General features: G+C 39.8%; 1 protein-coding gene across 1 annotated transcript in view; it reads left to right on the top strand.

Moving 5' to 3' along the window:
• LOC128648123 (cubilin-like) overlaps positions 1-16,626 on the top strand; it is a 161,045-nt gene that overhangs the window by 81,295 nt on the left and 63,124 nt on the right. The window contains exons 10-13 of the mRNA XM_053700786.1: positions 916-1,152; positions 2,119-2,304; positions 2,829-2,938; positions 13,319-13,419. Of these exons, the coding sequence (XP_053556761.1) occupies positions 916-1,152; positions 2,119-2,304; positions 2,829-2,938; positions 13,319-13,419 (634 nt within the window). The remainder of the gene's footprint in view (positions 1-915; positions 1,153-2,118; positions 2,305-2,828; positions 2,939-13,318; positions 13,420-16,626) is intronic.

Here is a 16,626-nt window from a genome sequence, read left to right as displayed (position 1 = left end):
TAATAATAATATGCAGGGGTCAGCGATAGCGGGGGCGGCAGATTAGGGGTTAATAAGTGTAAGGTTAAGGGTGTTTAGACTCGGGGTACATGTTAGGGTGTTAGGTGCAGACTTAGGAAGTGTTTCCCCATAGGAAACAATGGGGCTGCGTTAGGAGCTGAACGCTGCTTTTTTGCAGGTGTTAGACTTTTTTTCAGCTCAAACGGCCCCATTGTTTCCTATGGGGAAATCGTGCACGAGCACGTTTTTTAAGCTGGCCGTGTCCGTAAGCACCGCTGATATTTAGAGTTGCAGTGGCGGTAAATTATGCTCTACGCTCCCTTTTTGGAGCCTAACGCAGCCCTTCTGTGAACTCTAAATACCAGTGGTATTTAAAAGGTGCGGGGAAAAAAAAGCATGCGTAGCTAACACACCCCTTTGGCCGCAGAACTCTAAATCTAGCGGATATATTTTTAAGACCGATGAGAAGTATTCTTGCAGCAAGTTCACAAAGACTTTCATGCCAACCCTTCCCAGTAAAACAAAATAAATGTAGTATGATTTATTCCACCACAATGGAATCTTTGTCAAATATTCTTTGAAGCTCAAAATAAGAGAATAATAATAGTGCAACACTCAACAGACTAGGGTATAGTGTGAGCCTTCATACGAAAAGCACTACCGTATAGGTGTTTTACGTATATTTTAATGGTTCATACTTATCCACACAAGATATGATAAAAGAATATGTCTACATTCACATTACCAGTTCAAAGTTCTTAATGTGCAAAATAAAGTTCCATATCCAACACTTGTTTTGACAGATACATAATGGCATGTTTAATGAAAAATCTTTCTTTGCCAATAATATTTATATCAAACGTTATTTTGGTTATGATTATAACAAAAATAATTATGTATTTATTTTTTTCCTAGAAATCCAGTCATGTGGAGGGGGTTCACATGAGGAAAATGGGGTGATAAAATCCCCTAAGTGGCCTAATACCTATGCAGCCAACAGTTTGTGTGTATGGCGCATAGAGGTGCCTCACGGTAAAAAAGTGACTCTCAAATTTACTCACTTTGATTTGGAAGATCCAGACTTGCTTACTAGAGTGTGCTATGACAATGTAGCTGCATATGAAGAGGGGAATCAACCAGTGTTAAAATATGGTGAGATTTGCAAGATGAGTTCTTTGTTCTAATCAATGTCTTGTCACAGTGAAATTCACGCATGCTTCTTCTATTTATTTCTGGTTTTTCATAAACAAAATGTATTATTGTATACAATATTGAAGACTATTTAACAGCCTAGGGAATACTGGATGTTTTTTAGCCCAATCAGCAGCAGTAGTTGCATGACCCAACGGTGTGACTGCCATTGCTGATTGGGTCAGCAGTAGTTTCCATTCAGGATCGCAAGTAATAAAATGAAATGCTCTAAAGAATTAGAGCATATAATTGTTTTCCTTATAATGGCCTTTGAAACTGAAACTGAAACTAACACAGCAGTATCAATCTATACTTCCTACTAATACATTTGTACACACATATGCATACACTTATATACCTACACACATACAAATCCATACACATGCATATACAGATACTCCTTTTCATATGCCATATCCCTTTAAATCACTGTTAAAACATTGTTATTGATTAAAAAAACATATATATTACATTTAATATGTATATATGTCTGTGAAATTCTTTATTTAATATATAATACATATGTTTTGTTATACTTTTATCTTAGCCCTAACACTTTACTTCAGGTCTCCAGGCATGGAATATCTTTCAGCACTAACATGTGTTGTGCTTATGCAGATCTCATAACTCACCACTTGTAATATGAATGATGTTAGCACAGTCCATGCTATCCATTGGAAGTATATGGCAAGAGGAAAAAATGTTGGCTGCATTCTCTAGTAACATTATTTCACCACTGATTGTAATACCAGTTTGTGCGCTATTCTTAGCGCGGGGTCACAATATGGTTAGAGTACCCTGAGCTATCTATAGTGCCTCATATCAGATAAATTGTACGATTGTATGAGTGAAGTGTTATAGTTTTTAGGATATCTATTTGAAAAATCACTGCTTCTAATGTTTTTATTATATTTTTTCATGATGTAGGTCCCTTCTGTGGAACTAAAATCCCAGACTCAATTACTACCCAGGGCAACCTCCTGATTATCAGATTCCACAGTGATGTTTTTACAGAAGCAAAGGGATTCCGTGCGTACTGGAGTACTGACCCACTGGCAGCAGCTCCAACAGAGCCTCCAGCACTCCCAAATCCTTGGGACAGCATTCCAATAGGTAACCAAATTCATCCAACTTACAGACATTAGTACAGACTTTTACTAGTGATTTTACAGCTCTGAGTACTGCTGAAAAGCTTGGTGAAAAAAATAATGTTATGTTATTACTGTAGAACTTTGAAACAAATATATTTAACAGCTTATACTCACTTTCTATTAAATTCTGTCTTTTATGCTACAGATACAAGAAGTATTTCTTCTTGCTTACTCGAATTGTATTTCTCCCTTATGTTTATATAGTTATGCTCATTATACGCAATGAGAAAACAACAAAAGTATAATTTCTGTTTAAAGTATCATGCTCAGAAAACATTCCAGTACAAATCATCTGAAGGTTCCGAAATTAGGATGATCACCATAAACATATTAGATAGACTCAAAATATTGGTTTATGGATCATTTAAGTTATTTTGGATAATTTTAGTTATAAAATGTACACAACAGATACCCCGCTTAGTAAGAACGTAATTGCTTCTGACAAGTAATATTTAATTTCACTATAATGTGTATCATTCTTTACAGAATGGCCAAGTAAATGTGGACAACCAACTTTTCCTCCTCAAATTAACTCAAGAATTGTCAATGGCGAGCCAGCCAGCCCTCACACCTGGCCCTGGCAGGTGTCTATGCAGGTAAAATGCTTGCTATCGATAAAACTGCTGACCATTATCTAGGCTTAGATTAACCATATAACCTCAAGTATGGATTAACAATAATATGGATACAAATGTTGTTTACACTGGAGAAATATTGTTTTATTGGCCCCATGACTGAGTGGATTTCTGTTAGCTAATATACAGAATGTGCTTCCAGTTTTCACAATATAATAGCTTTATTTGTAAATTTATAAATACTAATATTATTCAATAAACCTTAACAGTAAAACTTCTTTAGACAATGACTTTGCTGTCATTAAACATAGAAATGTGTGTGTGAGAGTAGATGATTGTGTTAGTGTTATTGCAGTATTGTTAATAAGAATTTTTTTTTTTTACTGTACTATATAATTCTCTATATAGTGCATATATTTTAATTAATAAAATATTTCTATACATTACATATAATTTAAATTGTACACATTTTATGAAGTTGATGTATGTATTTATTTTTTCTTTTTTGTATATATCTTTAGCTTTTAGTTACACAGCAGGTATTTGTTTTATCACAAGTATTCTTGTTTCTAATGCTTGCTTGATATTCCAGTCTATCAGAATTCCTATAGGATTCCTGTCTCTGCACACTCATCCTGTAGACTATAAGCTCTTTAAAGCAGGGCTGAATTAATTTTCATTAGTCTGTTATATATTAGTATCTTACCACAAATCTTTGTTTTTGTATCCCCCTACCTTAGTACCCAGCACTACAAATTTTTGTGGTGCTATGCAAATAAATTATATTAATAGTAGTAATAATAATAATAATAATAGGAAGTAATTTGCTTGATGTTTTTAAAATTTGAAAAAATCCTGTCCATTAGAAATTTTTGCAGTAGCATAGCTTCCATATATTTTTTAAATGCATATGTACAATGGCAACTCCTATCCCTTCCATAGGGTAATTTTACAATGGCATTCCAGTCTCTCCCAAAACATGTTGCTAGCAGCTTTTAGTAAGATTTGTGGATTTATCAACTTGACCATTGTTTCCTGTTTCAAGTGTCATTTATTTTCTTCTTTTTAAATTTGATGCAAATACTTAGTTCACATGTCAATAAACAGGGGCCTTGATTATAATCTATCAGGAGCAGCATTTTCAGCTCTTTTTTTGGGCCGAAAAGGCTACTTTTCATTTCAGCGCGATCATAATAGCACGTTTTTTAGCTGATTTCCGCACTCGCAAAAAGGTTTTCGGATCTTCTTAAAAATACCTTTTTCTCTATTTGCTTGAAAATATGTTAAACACACTGAAATGTCCACTGGAGAAATTCTAGAGGTTTGTTAATATACATGGTATTGATAATCTAAAGCTTCATTCATCCATATTGGAAAGGCTCAACCCTCTCACATTACAACTATTTCTGCTCAGGCGTTAGGGTCAGGTTTGATTACTCTACAGACCAAACCTCTTATTAGAACACTGAGAGTTCTCCACATATAAACTCTAACTTTAGATCTGGTCTCATCACCCCATGTTCCAGTAATCTTGTGCCTCCCCTGGCTTCAAAAACACAACCCTGTTTTTTCCTGGTCCTTACTCAAGGAGAGTTATCTTCTTGGGGTACTGCTTGTTTTAACCATTGTCACGTCCTAGAAAAAAAGAACCACACTACTCAACATTTTCAGACATTTACTTGGATTTCCAAGATGTATTTTCCAAACAGAATGCAGAGATCCTTCCTGCACTTTAAGAATGGGACTGTGCTATCAACCTGTTTCCTGGAGCACCTATTCCTAAGGAGAAGAGCTTTGCCATTTCTCACTCTGTATTCAAAGCATTGGAGGAGTACATTGCTGAAAATCTTGAGCGAGGGTTTATCCGTCCTGGTGGGGTTGGGTTCTTCTTTGTTGAGAAGGATGAGGGTCTCAGACCCTGCATAGACTACCGGGAATTGAACCAAATCAAGGAATCTTACCCCCTTCCACTCATCCTTGAGGTTTTTTAATCACCAAAGAGATGCCACTATATATACCACAATAGACTTACTTTGATCTTATAATCGAATATGCATTAAGGAAGGAGATGAGAGGAAAACCACTTTCAATACTCGCCTAGGGCATTGTCAGGGTTTTTTCCCTGTTGTATTTGCCATGTGCTGCTGGCAGCCATTTTACTCACCTCTCTTCCTGACTATGGTGCATTGTGGGGGATGCTGCTCATTTCCTGCACTTCCTTTTATGGCCAGACTGGTGTGCATCATCCATGTGAGACAGGATGCAGTCTCAGGTTTGTGATGTCATCACTTATTATTTAAAGGGCCTCTGTTCAGTATGCTTTGCCTTTGTGTTGTCTCAGACCTGTTTGTGAGAGTTCCTGTGTATTACCTGGCTGCCTGACGTCCTTCCTGGTTCCTGATCCATGGCTTGCTCCTGACTCTGCTGTTTTCCTTGTTCCTGATTCCGGCTTGTCTGACTATTCGCTTTGGCTCCTGACTCGGCTCGTCTGACTACCAGCTCTGGTTTTGACTCCTGGCTTGTTATTTGACTTGTGGACTTTTTATTATTTTTGCTTTTAATAAAGGTGTGATTATTTTTGCACTTATCGTCTCAGTCTGATTCCTGGCACCCTGACATTACGCAAAGGCCATGAATCCTGATGGTGCTAATAATCCACCTTTACCTGCCATCATTTCCAGGATGGATGAACAGGATCACCGCTTGGATCAATTTGCTCTAGCCCTGCAAACCCTGCTGACTCGCACTGCACATTTGGACCAAAGTGTCCCGCAAGTTATGGCTGCTCCTGTTTCCGCTGCTGCACCTATGCCTACCAGGAGCATGTCCGGTTCTGCACCTCTACCTCAGTGATATGGAGGCGATCCTATTCAGTGCAGAGGGTTTTTGAACCAGGTGGGCATTTACTTTGAGATGTTACCTCAGGCGTTTTCCTCTGACAGAGCTAAGGTGGGATTTCTCATCTCGTTACTCTCTGACACAGCTCTTGCCTGGGCTAATCCCTTGTGGGAGACTAATAAACCTATGATTTCAAATTACCCTTAATTTGTGGCCTCCTTTCGAAGGGGATTTGATGTTCCGGCTCACTCCTCCTCTGCTGCTAAATGACTCATGTCCATTCAGCAAGGTACAAGATCTGTTGCTCAGTATGCTGTTTAGTTCCAAATGCTTGCCGCAGAGGTAGGTTGGAACAATGAAGCCCTTGTTGCCGCCTTCTTTCATGGGCTCTCTGATGCGATTAAAGGCAAAGTTGCTGCCAGAGATTTACCTGAGGATCTCGAGGCATTGGTGTCTTTTTTTATCCTAATTGACATCAGACTCAGAGAGAGGCCCTCTTTCAAGGAGTGCTTGCGGAAGCCTCCTGTTCCATTGTCTCCTACGTGTTCGTTACCACCCATGCCTCCCTCTCCTCCCATGCCTCCTGGTCACCAGGTACTGCTGAGCCGATGCAGCTGGGATTCACGCGTCTTTAGGAGGAGGGAGGGGCTCTGCCTCTATTGTGGGTTACAGGGTCACCTTTTGAAGTCTTATCCTACATGGCCGGGAAATGCTCACACCTAAGGTCCTGTTGGGGGCAGACCTTGGGTGGTGTATCCTTGTCCCCGGAACCGCTTAAGGAGAAACCTTTGGTCACGGTTGTCCTTTCCTGGGTGGACTCCTCCATAGTCACTCAGGCTCTTGTTGACTCCGGTGCTGCGGGCTATTTCATTGACAGTGCTTTTGTATCAAAGCACTCCATTCCTGTTTTGCCTTGGTCCGTTCTGCTTGCTATTGAGGCCATTGATGGCAGGCCCCTTCAGCCCACACTCGTTACTCACGAAACTGCTCCATTGTCCATGGCTGTTGGGGCTTTCCATTTTGAAACCCTCCAGTTCCAGGTGATAAACTCTCCACATTTTTCGTTTGTTCTGGGTTATCCCTGGCTCCAAAAGCACAATCCCAGTCTTGACTGGCGCAGGTCCAAAATTTTGTCGTGGTCCCTGCAATGTATTTCCACTTGTCTTCGGAAATCAGTTAAAGTCTTGTGCACTTCTTCGGTATCTCAATTGCCAGAGGAGTACCGAGAGTTCCTAGACGTGTTTGACAAGGTGCGTGCCGGTACGTTGCCTCCTCACCGGTCTTACGATTGTGCCATAGACCTGCAACCCGGAGTCATTCCTCCTCGGGGCCTGGTGTACCCTCTGTCTGTTGCAGAGAATTGTGCTATGGAGGAGTATGTTGCCGATGCTCTGTCGCGGGGGATCATCCGCAAATCCTGCTCTCCTGCAGGGGCTGGCTTCTTCTTTGTGAAGAAAAAGGATGGCAAGTTAAGACCATGTATCGATTATAGGGGTCTTAATCATCTTACCATTAAGAATGCTTACCCTATTCCGCTTATTATGGAACTCTTTGACCACCTCAAGGGAGCTACAGTCTTTACTAAACTTGATTTGAGAGGAGCGTACAATCTCGTTAGGATTAAGGAGGGCCATGAATGGAAAACAGCATTGAACACCAGGAGCAGGCATTATGAGTATCTTGCAATGCCCTTTGGCCTATGTAATGCTCCTGCTGTTTTTCAGGAATTTATTAATGATGTCCTACGAGATATGTTGCAACAGTGTGTTGTGGTATACTTAGACGACATCCTCATCCACTCATCCACACTTGAGGCTCATCGTTCTGATGTTACAGGGGTACTTCAGAAACTACATGAGAACGGCCTGTTTTGCAAACTCGAGAAATGTGAGTTCCATCAGACTCAAGTAACCTTCCTAGGTTATGTTATCTCCGTTGCAGGGTTCTCCATGGATCCTGACAAGTTATCTGCAGTTCTGCAGTGACCTCGCCCAGTTGGTCTTCGGTCTATTCAATGTTTTTTGGGGTTCATCAATTACTATAGAAAGTTTATTAAAAACTTTTCTTCCTTGGTCAAACCTATCACAGACATGACCCGTAAAGAGAATGATCCACTCCATTGGTCACCTACTGCCATTAAGGCCTTTGATAGTCTTAAGACTGCCTTTGCTGCCGCTCCCGTTCTGGCTCATCCTAACGCCATCCTGCCTTTCGTTCTTGAGGTCGATGCGTCTGAGACTTAAGTAGGTGCCCTCTTGTCTCAACGTCCTACGCCTGACGGTTCCTTGCATCCGTGTGGTTTCTTCTCTAAGAAATTGTCTCCAGCGGAGTGCAATTATGAAATTGGTGACAGGGAATTACTGGCCATAATTTTGGCACTTAAGTAATGGAGGCATAGGGTACTAGCGTGCCAGTGCTCATTCTTACTCACCCCAAGAATTTAACTTATTTATCTGAAGCAAAGCGTTTGTCACCCCGACAGGCCAGATGGGCGCTATTTTTGTCTCGGTTTAATTATGTGGTCTCCTACCTGCCTGGAAGTAAGACAATTTTCACCTCTGTCCAAGGAGGAGTCTGTACCTACTCCTGTTATACCTCCTGACCATATTTTGGCTACCATACGTACTAATTTGACTTCTCCCTTGGGGGAGGAGATCCTGGCTGCACAAACCAATGCACCTCCTGAGAAACCTAGTGGTAAGTGTTTTGTTCCTGAGAATCTTCAAACTAAACTTTTGCACACTTACCACTATCCTAAAGCCGCAGGTCACCCAGGCAAGAACCAAATGATTTGGTCTGTCACTCGACCATTCTGGTGGCCAGGTCTTCGTTCTGATGTTGCTGCGTATGTTGCCTCCTGCTCAGTTTGTGCACAGAATAAGACTCCTCGACGTCTTCCTGTTGGTCTTTTTCAACCTATTGCTAATGGTGAGCGTTCTTGGAAACATCTTTCCATGGACTTCATCGTAGAGCTCCCTGTTTCCAATGGCAATACTGTTATCCTTATGGTGGTTGACCGTTTTTCTAAAATGTCACATTGCTTCCCTTGATGAAGCTGCCTACCACTCAGGAGCTTGCTTCAATTTTTGCCCGGGAGGTCTTCCGTTTACATGGGTTACCCAAGGAGATAGTGTCGGACCGGTGTAGCCAGTTTGTCTCCAGATTTTGGCGTTCCTTTTGTGCTCAAATGGGGATCCAGCTTTCCTTCTCCTTGGCATATCACCCTCAATCCAATGGGGCTGCAGAACGGTCTAATCAAGCTCTGGAACAGTTGCTCTGTTGTTATGTCTCAGATCACCACAATAATTGGTCTGAACTGTTACCTTGGGCAGAGTTTGCTCATAATAGTGCTATTAATGCTTCCTCCAAGTTATCCCCATTCATGGCAAATAATGGGTTTCAACCATGCACATGGGTGCAGATTCAGGATTGCCTTCATCGTTCTATGCAGTGCCAAAAGTTCCAGGCTGATCGTAGGCGTCTGCCCGCACCTTCCTACCAGGTTGGTGAGAGAGTTTGGCTGTCCTCCCGCAACTTGAACCTTTGTGTGCCTTCCAATAAATTGGCTCCCCGTTATGTTGGTCCTTTTCGAATACTCCGACGGGTTAATCCTGTGGCCTACGCTCTTCACCTTCCTCCTGCTATGCGCATCTCCAATGTTTTTCATGTCTCCCTCTTGAAACCATTGGTTTGTAATCGGTTTACCACTGTGTTGCCTCATCCCTGTCCTATCTTTGTTGACAACAATGAGGAGTATGAGGTCAGCAGCATTATTGACTGTCATATGTCCAGGGGCCGTGTACAGTATTTGATTCACTGGAGGGGCTACGGTCCGGAGGAGCGTTCTTGGGCCCCCTCCTCTGATGTTCATGCTCCCGCCCTCCTCCGTGCCTTCCATGCCCGTTTCCCCAATAAGCCTTTTGTCCTCCCGCGGGGGAGGGGTCGTTGAGGGGAGGGTACTGTCAGGGATTCTTCCCTGTTGTGTTTGCCATGTGCTGCTGGCAGCCATTTTACTCACCTCTCTTCCTGACTATGGTGCATTGTGGGGGATGCTGCTCCTTTCCTGCACTTCCTTTTATGGCCAGACTGGTGTGCATCATCCATGTGAGACAGGATGCAGTCTCAGAATTGTGATGTCATCACTTATTTTTTAAAGGGCCTCTGTTCAGTATGCTATGCTTTTGCGTGGTCTCAGACCTGTTTGTGAGAGTTCCTGTGTAATACCTGGCTGCCTGATGTCCTTCCTGGTTCCTGATCCCTGGCTTGTTCCTGACTCTGGCTCGTCTGACTATTCGCTTTGGCTCCTGACTCGGCTCGTCTGACTACCAGCTCTGGGTTTGACTCCCGGCTTGTTATTTGACTTGTGGACTTTTTATTATTTTTTGCTATTATTAAAGGTGTAATTATTTTTGCACTTCTCGTCTCAGTCTGATTCCTGACAGGCATTTTGAATACCAAGTAATGTCCTTTGAACTCTGTAATGCTCCAGCTGTGTTTGAGCACTTTGTTAACAAAGTATTTTGAGACTTTATAAACAAATTCATTATAATTTACTTAGATGATAAACTTATTTAATCTAAGAACCTGAATGAACATCAAAATGGCACTACAGAGACTCAAGGAGAACAGTCCCTATGTCAAGTTGGAAAAACTGCTTTTTCACATATCTTCAATTCCCTTTCTGGGTTATATCATCTCATCCTCTGGGTTTGACATTGATCGCTTAAAATTAGCCGCAATCCAGCAATGACCTCAGCCTACCTCCCTGAAAGGTATTCAACACTTCCTTGGTTTTGCGAACTACTACAGGCACTTCATCTGGGGTTTCTCTTCCATCACCACACCCAATGTGGCCCTTACCATGAAATCCATCTCCTGTAAGACATGGTTCAATAAAGCCATGGATGCATTTCAGAAACTTAAGTGGCTTTTCAGTACTTCCTCAATTCTGCAACATTTGGGTCCTTCCCTTCTGTACATTTTGGAGGTTGATGCTTCAGATGTGGCTGCAGGTGCAGTCCTCCCTCAGAGAAATCATAAATCTGGAAGAATACACCCTGTAGCAGTCTTCTCAAAGAAATTCTAAAAATCTGAAAACAATTACAATGTTAATAATAGAGAACTACTAGCATCAAATTGGTCCTAGCTGAATGGAGACACTTACTCAAGGGCACTTCCATGCCATTCTTAGTCTTGACCGATCGCAAGAATCCCATATACCTACAGACTGCCAAATGCCTCATAGCCCATTAATCCTGATGGTTACTGTTCTTTTCTCAGTTCAGTTATAACCTATCATGCATACCAGGCTCTAAGAATAAGACAATATTCTCCTGATGAGCCTAGAGAAGAACCTATGGATGTCATCATCAAACCACAAGAGGTTATTCCAGCTATGTCCACTTCCTTGCTTAAACAACTACAGGATGCACAAATCAACCAAAGACCACCTGCTGCCCCCACTAACATGCTATTTGTTCCATCAAACCTGAGAAAGACTCTAATGGGCTCTTGACAGTACACTATCTGGTCACCCTGGTATTGAAAAGATGCTCCAACAACTTTAGCCTTAAGTCTGGTGGCCTAAAATGCCCCTTGATGTAAGACAATTAGGCCCATTTAACAAGCTCCGTGCTTTCGTTATGAAGCAGCGGTCTAAAGACTGCTGCTCCATAACCCTGTCCACCTGCTCTGAGCAGGCGGACAGGAATCGCCACAATTCAACCCGATTGAGTACGATCGGGTTGATTGACACCTCCCTGCTGGTGACCCATTGGCCGCGAGTCTGCAGGGGGTGGCGTTGCATCAGCAGCTCTTGTGAGCTGCTGGTGTAATTCTGAATACAGAGAGCGTATTGCTCTCCGCATTCAGCGAGGTCTTGCGGACCTGATCCGCACTGTCGGATCAAGTCCACAAGACCTTTGATAAATAGGCTTCTATATGTCTCAGCTTGTACTTATTTTTTTGCCAATAAGATTCCTCATCAAAATCCAAACCACCGTGGGCACAGTTGAGTATGGATTTCATCACATAATTACATATTTTGAAAGGAAGCTCAAGTTGCCTTCCTCTCTCTGGATACATCCAGTGTTTCATGTGTCCATAATAAAATCCGCTATATACAACCAGTACACCAAACAGACACAGTCTCCTGCTCCAGTTTTTGTTGATGGGGAACCTGAAATTTCCAAAATACTAAACTCTCATAATCGACAACCACAATATCTTGTAGACTGGAAGGGGTATCCCATTTCTGAGAGGTGCTGGATTCCTGCATGAGATCTCCATGCCCCTGTTTTGATTGATTTTTTTTTCCAAAGACTCTTTCCTCATTGTCCTCGTAAGGTTCCCCAAAGGGGAACTTTGAGGAGAAGGCTATGTTAGCACCGTGGAGCACTCATGTCCTGGCCATAGTCTTTGGATCATTCTAACTGCCTTTACCTGGCAGTGTTTTGACCTTTTGCCTGAACTCTTTTACTCTTTCCCTACAAATTCTGTACTGTATTTTGCCCGCTCGGTACTGACCTTTTGCCTGGCTATTGACTCTGCTTCTGCTTGCTCCCACTACTATTTTGGTCATGTCTTGGGTTTTATCATCTGTGCTGGGACTGTGTTCTTATTGTCACTTCCCAACCTTAGGGTCCTTTCCTGGACAGACAATATACTACGCATGACGATTTGTGAATGGCTTTTTATAAGGTACAAGCCTCCATGCCTGCTAAGTCCAAACTCGTTCATGACAGTGCATACATTATTGAACTCACAGTCACAAATGCTCATTCCAGTTTACAAGTTCAGTAATGTATGCACTTTCGTGAATGAGTTTGGACTTTTTCATAACCTTAAGAGGTGTGAATGAGCTATTATATGTGTCAGTTCTGGGAGAACTCCCAGTTTCTATTTCCTGTTGAAAACATGTTTGCTGTGGTGAGTTTTTAACAAATTATATAATATAGCATTTTGATCACTTGAGTAGCTCAGTTCCTTATCGGTCGGAAAGCAAAAAACATTTTCAGAAGCAAATCGTTGATAGGTTGTGATAGAGTCCAGGATGTTTTCCTTCATTACTAAAAAGTTAAGAATATAGTTCAAATCACACTTTGAACCTTGTAGACCAATATCATAATGTTAGGTTCTAATTGCCAATAAAACAGTTTGTTTGATATTTGGAACTTCTAATGCATATATTGTCTTTATATTTATAAACAGATCATATTAGCCTAGGCCTAAGATAAAAATGTATAAAGCAGTAGCAAACAGATAACTAGGCCTGTGTTTTGTTGCCTAATCTGTTCAAAATATTTATCTTGACCCTATCAAGATATTGTGACTACTGTCCCTCGTTGGTGTGGGAAGGATTAGACTTATCTAAATTAGAGCTCAAGTGGATGAAAGGGAGAAAGTAGACAAGAAACAGGTTAGAAGCAGACAGCCCATTAGTATAGGCCTAGGGCAATAGGAAGCCTAAATATACTCCTGCTTTAGTATGTAAGATACCTACAGTATGATTATTTGCAGTTACAAAATAACCATCTCTATTTGCTTGATATTATTTGATTTAAGGTTTGGCCAAGCTCTCGGAATGAAACTATTTTCTTCCACACCTGTGGCGGTACCCTTATACACAAGAACTGGGTTCTCACAGCAGCCCATTGCTTTATAAAGTAAGTGTAACTAACACTATAGTTTTGTGTTTTTGTTTTTTTATCAAACCTTTGTCTAAATAATTACTTATGTTATAATCTTAATATAATGATTTTACATTACAACATTGCTCTTATATATACATATTTGTAGGAGGGTTTGACTGATAATAGAAAAAAAACTTTTACTTTGAAATGGATATGAATTGAACTTTAGCATTTTAGATAGAGCATAATATTTAAAAAAAAAAAAACCTTTTCAATTTATTTTTTAAGTAATGGCATAGAAAAGTAAAAATTAAAGGGATAATAAAGTCCAAATTAAACTTTCATGATTCAGATAGGGCTATAATTTTAAACAACTTTATAAAAAGAATTGTATCATCAAATTTGAGTTCTCTTTGTATTCTTAGTTGAACGCTAAACCTAGGTAGGCTCATATGCTAATTTCTAAGCCCTAGGAGGCCACCTCTTATCTGAAAGCATTTGACAGTTTTTCACAGCTAGAGGGTGTTAGTTTATGTGTTTTATATAAATAACATTGTGCTCATGCGCGTGGAGTTATTTAAGAGTCAGCACTAATTGCCTGAAATGCAAGTCTGTCAAAAGATCTGATATAAGGAAGCAGTCAGCAGAAGCTTAGCTACAAGGTAATTACAGAGGTAAAAAAAATATTTCTATAACAGTGTTGGTTATGCAAAACTTGGGAATGGTAAATAAAGGGATTATCTATCTTTTTAAACAATAACATTTTTGGTGTTTACTATCCCTTTAAACTTGCATGATTCAGATAGAGCATGTTATTTTAAGAAACTATAAAATTCAATTTTATTTTCAAATGTACTTTTTTTCTTTGGTATCCATTGTTTAAAAAAAAAAATCCTACATTAATGGGATCTAGCTGGTCATTGGTGCCTGCACAAATTTGTTTCTTGTGATTGGATGACTAGGGGCCAGACTACAAGTTGTGCACTATTTAGCATTTTTGTTTGAGCATAAACTTTCGCCACTGCGTTAACCTATTCACCCCATAGACATCAATTGAGAGTGCAGAAGAAAAAACACCTATCGCTCGTATGCTAACCCAACAGGAATTAGGAATATTTCATATTCCAATGTTCTTTACATACAGAACAATGCAATTTGTAATGTAAATACATACATATATATATATATATACACATATAACTGTATATCTTTTTCTATAGATACATAGGTATAAATATCTATTTTACATTAACATTATCACATATATATAGAAATATATATTCAATAATAAAAAGTACATTATTTTCTATGTGAAGAATATAGAAATGAAAAATATGCCTAACGCACATTGGGGTTCACAATTTAGGTCTAATGCAGTGTCGGGTTAGCGCACATGAATTGCTAACTTCAATGCGCATTATCGAAATATTGATTATACAAAAATAAATAATATTAATAAAAATTATCTTAGATTCTGTAAAAAAAATCTAAATAATCCAAAGAATCAATAAATAATTTTGATTAATTTTATAAATATTTTTTAATATGTTATATTAAATATTTCAATAACATGCATTGAAGTTGGCAAAAGCACAGAGAACCTAAATCACAAACCCTGATGCGCATTACACATAGAAAACAATGAAATCTTATTATTAAATATATATTTCTATACATATCTGATCATTTAATAATAATATATATGTATAAATATCTATACATATATATCTATTGGAATAGATATAGAGGTATAGGTATATATCAATATATATAGAAATATGCTGTAAGTGAAGAACATTGGAATGTGAAATATGTACAGTAAATATACATCTGTACAGACACACACCAGCGCTATGGAATTTGGCCCAGCGCTACGGAATTTGGCGCCACTATACAAATAAATTATAATAATAATATATATATATATACATACATACATACATACATACACATATTTAGACATAGCAAAAAACAAAGAACAGGAGTCCCGGATCCAAAAATAAAAAAATCCAAAATGTATTATTCATCCAAAATGATAAAACGAGGAAACACACAAACAAATGTTGTCAACAGGACAAGGGTAGGCAGACAGGTCCTACGCGTTTCAGCTATGAAGCTGTAATCATAGACACTAGTAGTCTGAGCAATCTCCACACTTTAAAATCTAAAACTTAACCCTTTACATCCCACCTGATATTAAACTCACACCAACAGATGACAAGACATGGTAGTTTTTAAGAACCAATAAAGTCAAATAAGCAATTAAACATTAATGTCAGTAATTACACACTGCAATTCATACATAGGTTTTATACACTATAACACTTAAAGGTGTAAATAAGGGTGCTATCACTTGAATACATTTATATGAGAGGTATACAGTGTAATCAAAAGTATAAATCAATGTATACAAGCAACCATATAAGGAAGCAGCAATGGTTAATATTGTACCATAGAGTACGTATAACTGATACCATACATATAGAGTCCAAGTAAATTCGTATGTGGAATAGCACAAATGGGCTGCTCTCCTCAGGGTATAAGGCCGTCCACATCAGAATAACTCTAAAAAAGATGGAGAAGGCGCCACATAACGTAATTCTGCAGAATAAATCAAATAACAGATAATGGATAATATTCACTCACATTTGATGCAGCACTGTAACGTAGTGCAAACTAGGCAGACCGGATCCTCAGAGTTGTCCGGTGAAACTCTAGTCTGGGTGTAAGAAACAAGGGACCTAAAGAATATTATTTCAAGGTGCCTCTTCTCTCACAGGTGACTCTAGAAAAGATAGTACAACCGCCACATAGCGTAATACTGCAGGGTATATCAAATGGTAAATACAGGATAGTATATACTCAAATTGTTTCACTGCTGTTGTTTTAGTTAGTAATTTCAACTTAGCCTACAATTGTACCAGTGACCCCTCTTCCTATCCTGTCTACCTGTGCACAGAACATTATCAAACCTTGTTGGGTCCCCTAAAAAATGTAAGCAACCCCCTGGGAGGTCCTGACCCCCCAGTTTAAGGAGCACGGCTTCAGAGCATTCCCTTGGATTTTAAGTAACCCCCTGGGAGATCCTGACCCCCAGTTTAAAGAGCACGGCTCTGATCCCCTGGGAGGTCCTGACCCTCAGTTTAAGGAGTACGGCTTCAGAGCATTCCCTTGGATTTTAAGTAACCCCCTGGGAGATCCTGACCCCCAGTTTAAAGAGCACGGCTCTGATCCCCTGGG

This window comes from Bombina bombina, chromosome 2 (assembly GCF_027579735.1).
Source record: "Bombina bombina isolate aBomBom1 chromosome 2, aBomBom1.pri, whole genome shotgun sequence".
NCBI classification, from domain to species: Eukaryota; Metazoa; Chordata; class Amphibia; order Anura; family Bombinatoridae; genus Bombina; species Bombina bombina.
This window is presented reverse-complemented; position numbering and strand designations above follow the sequence as displayed.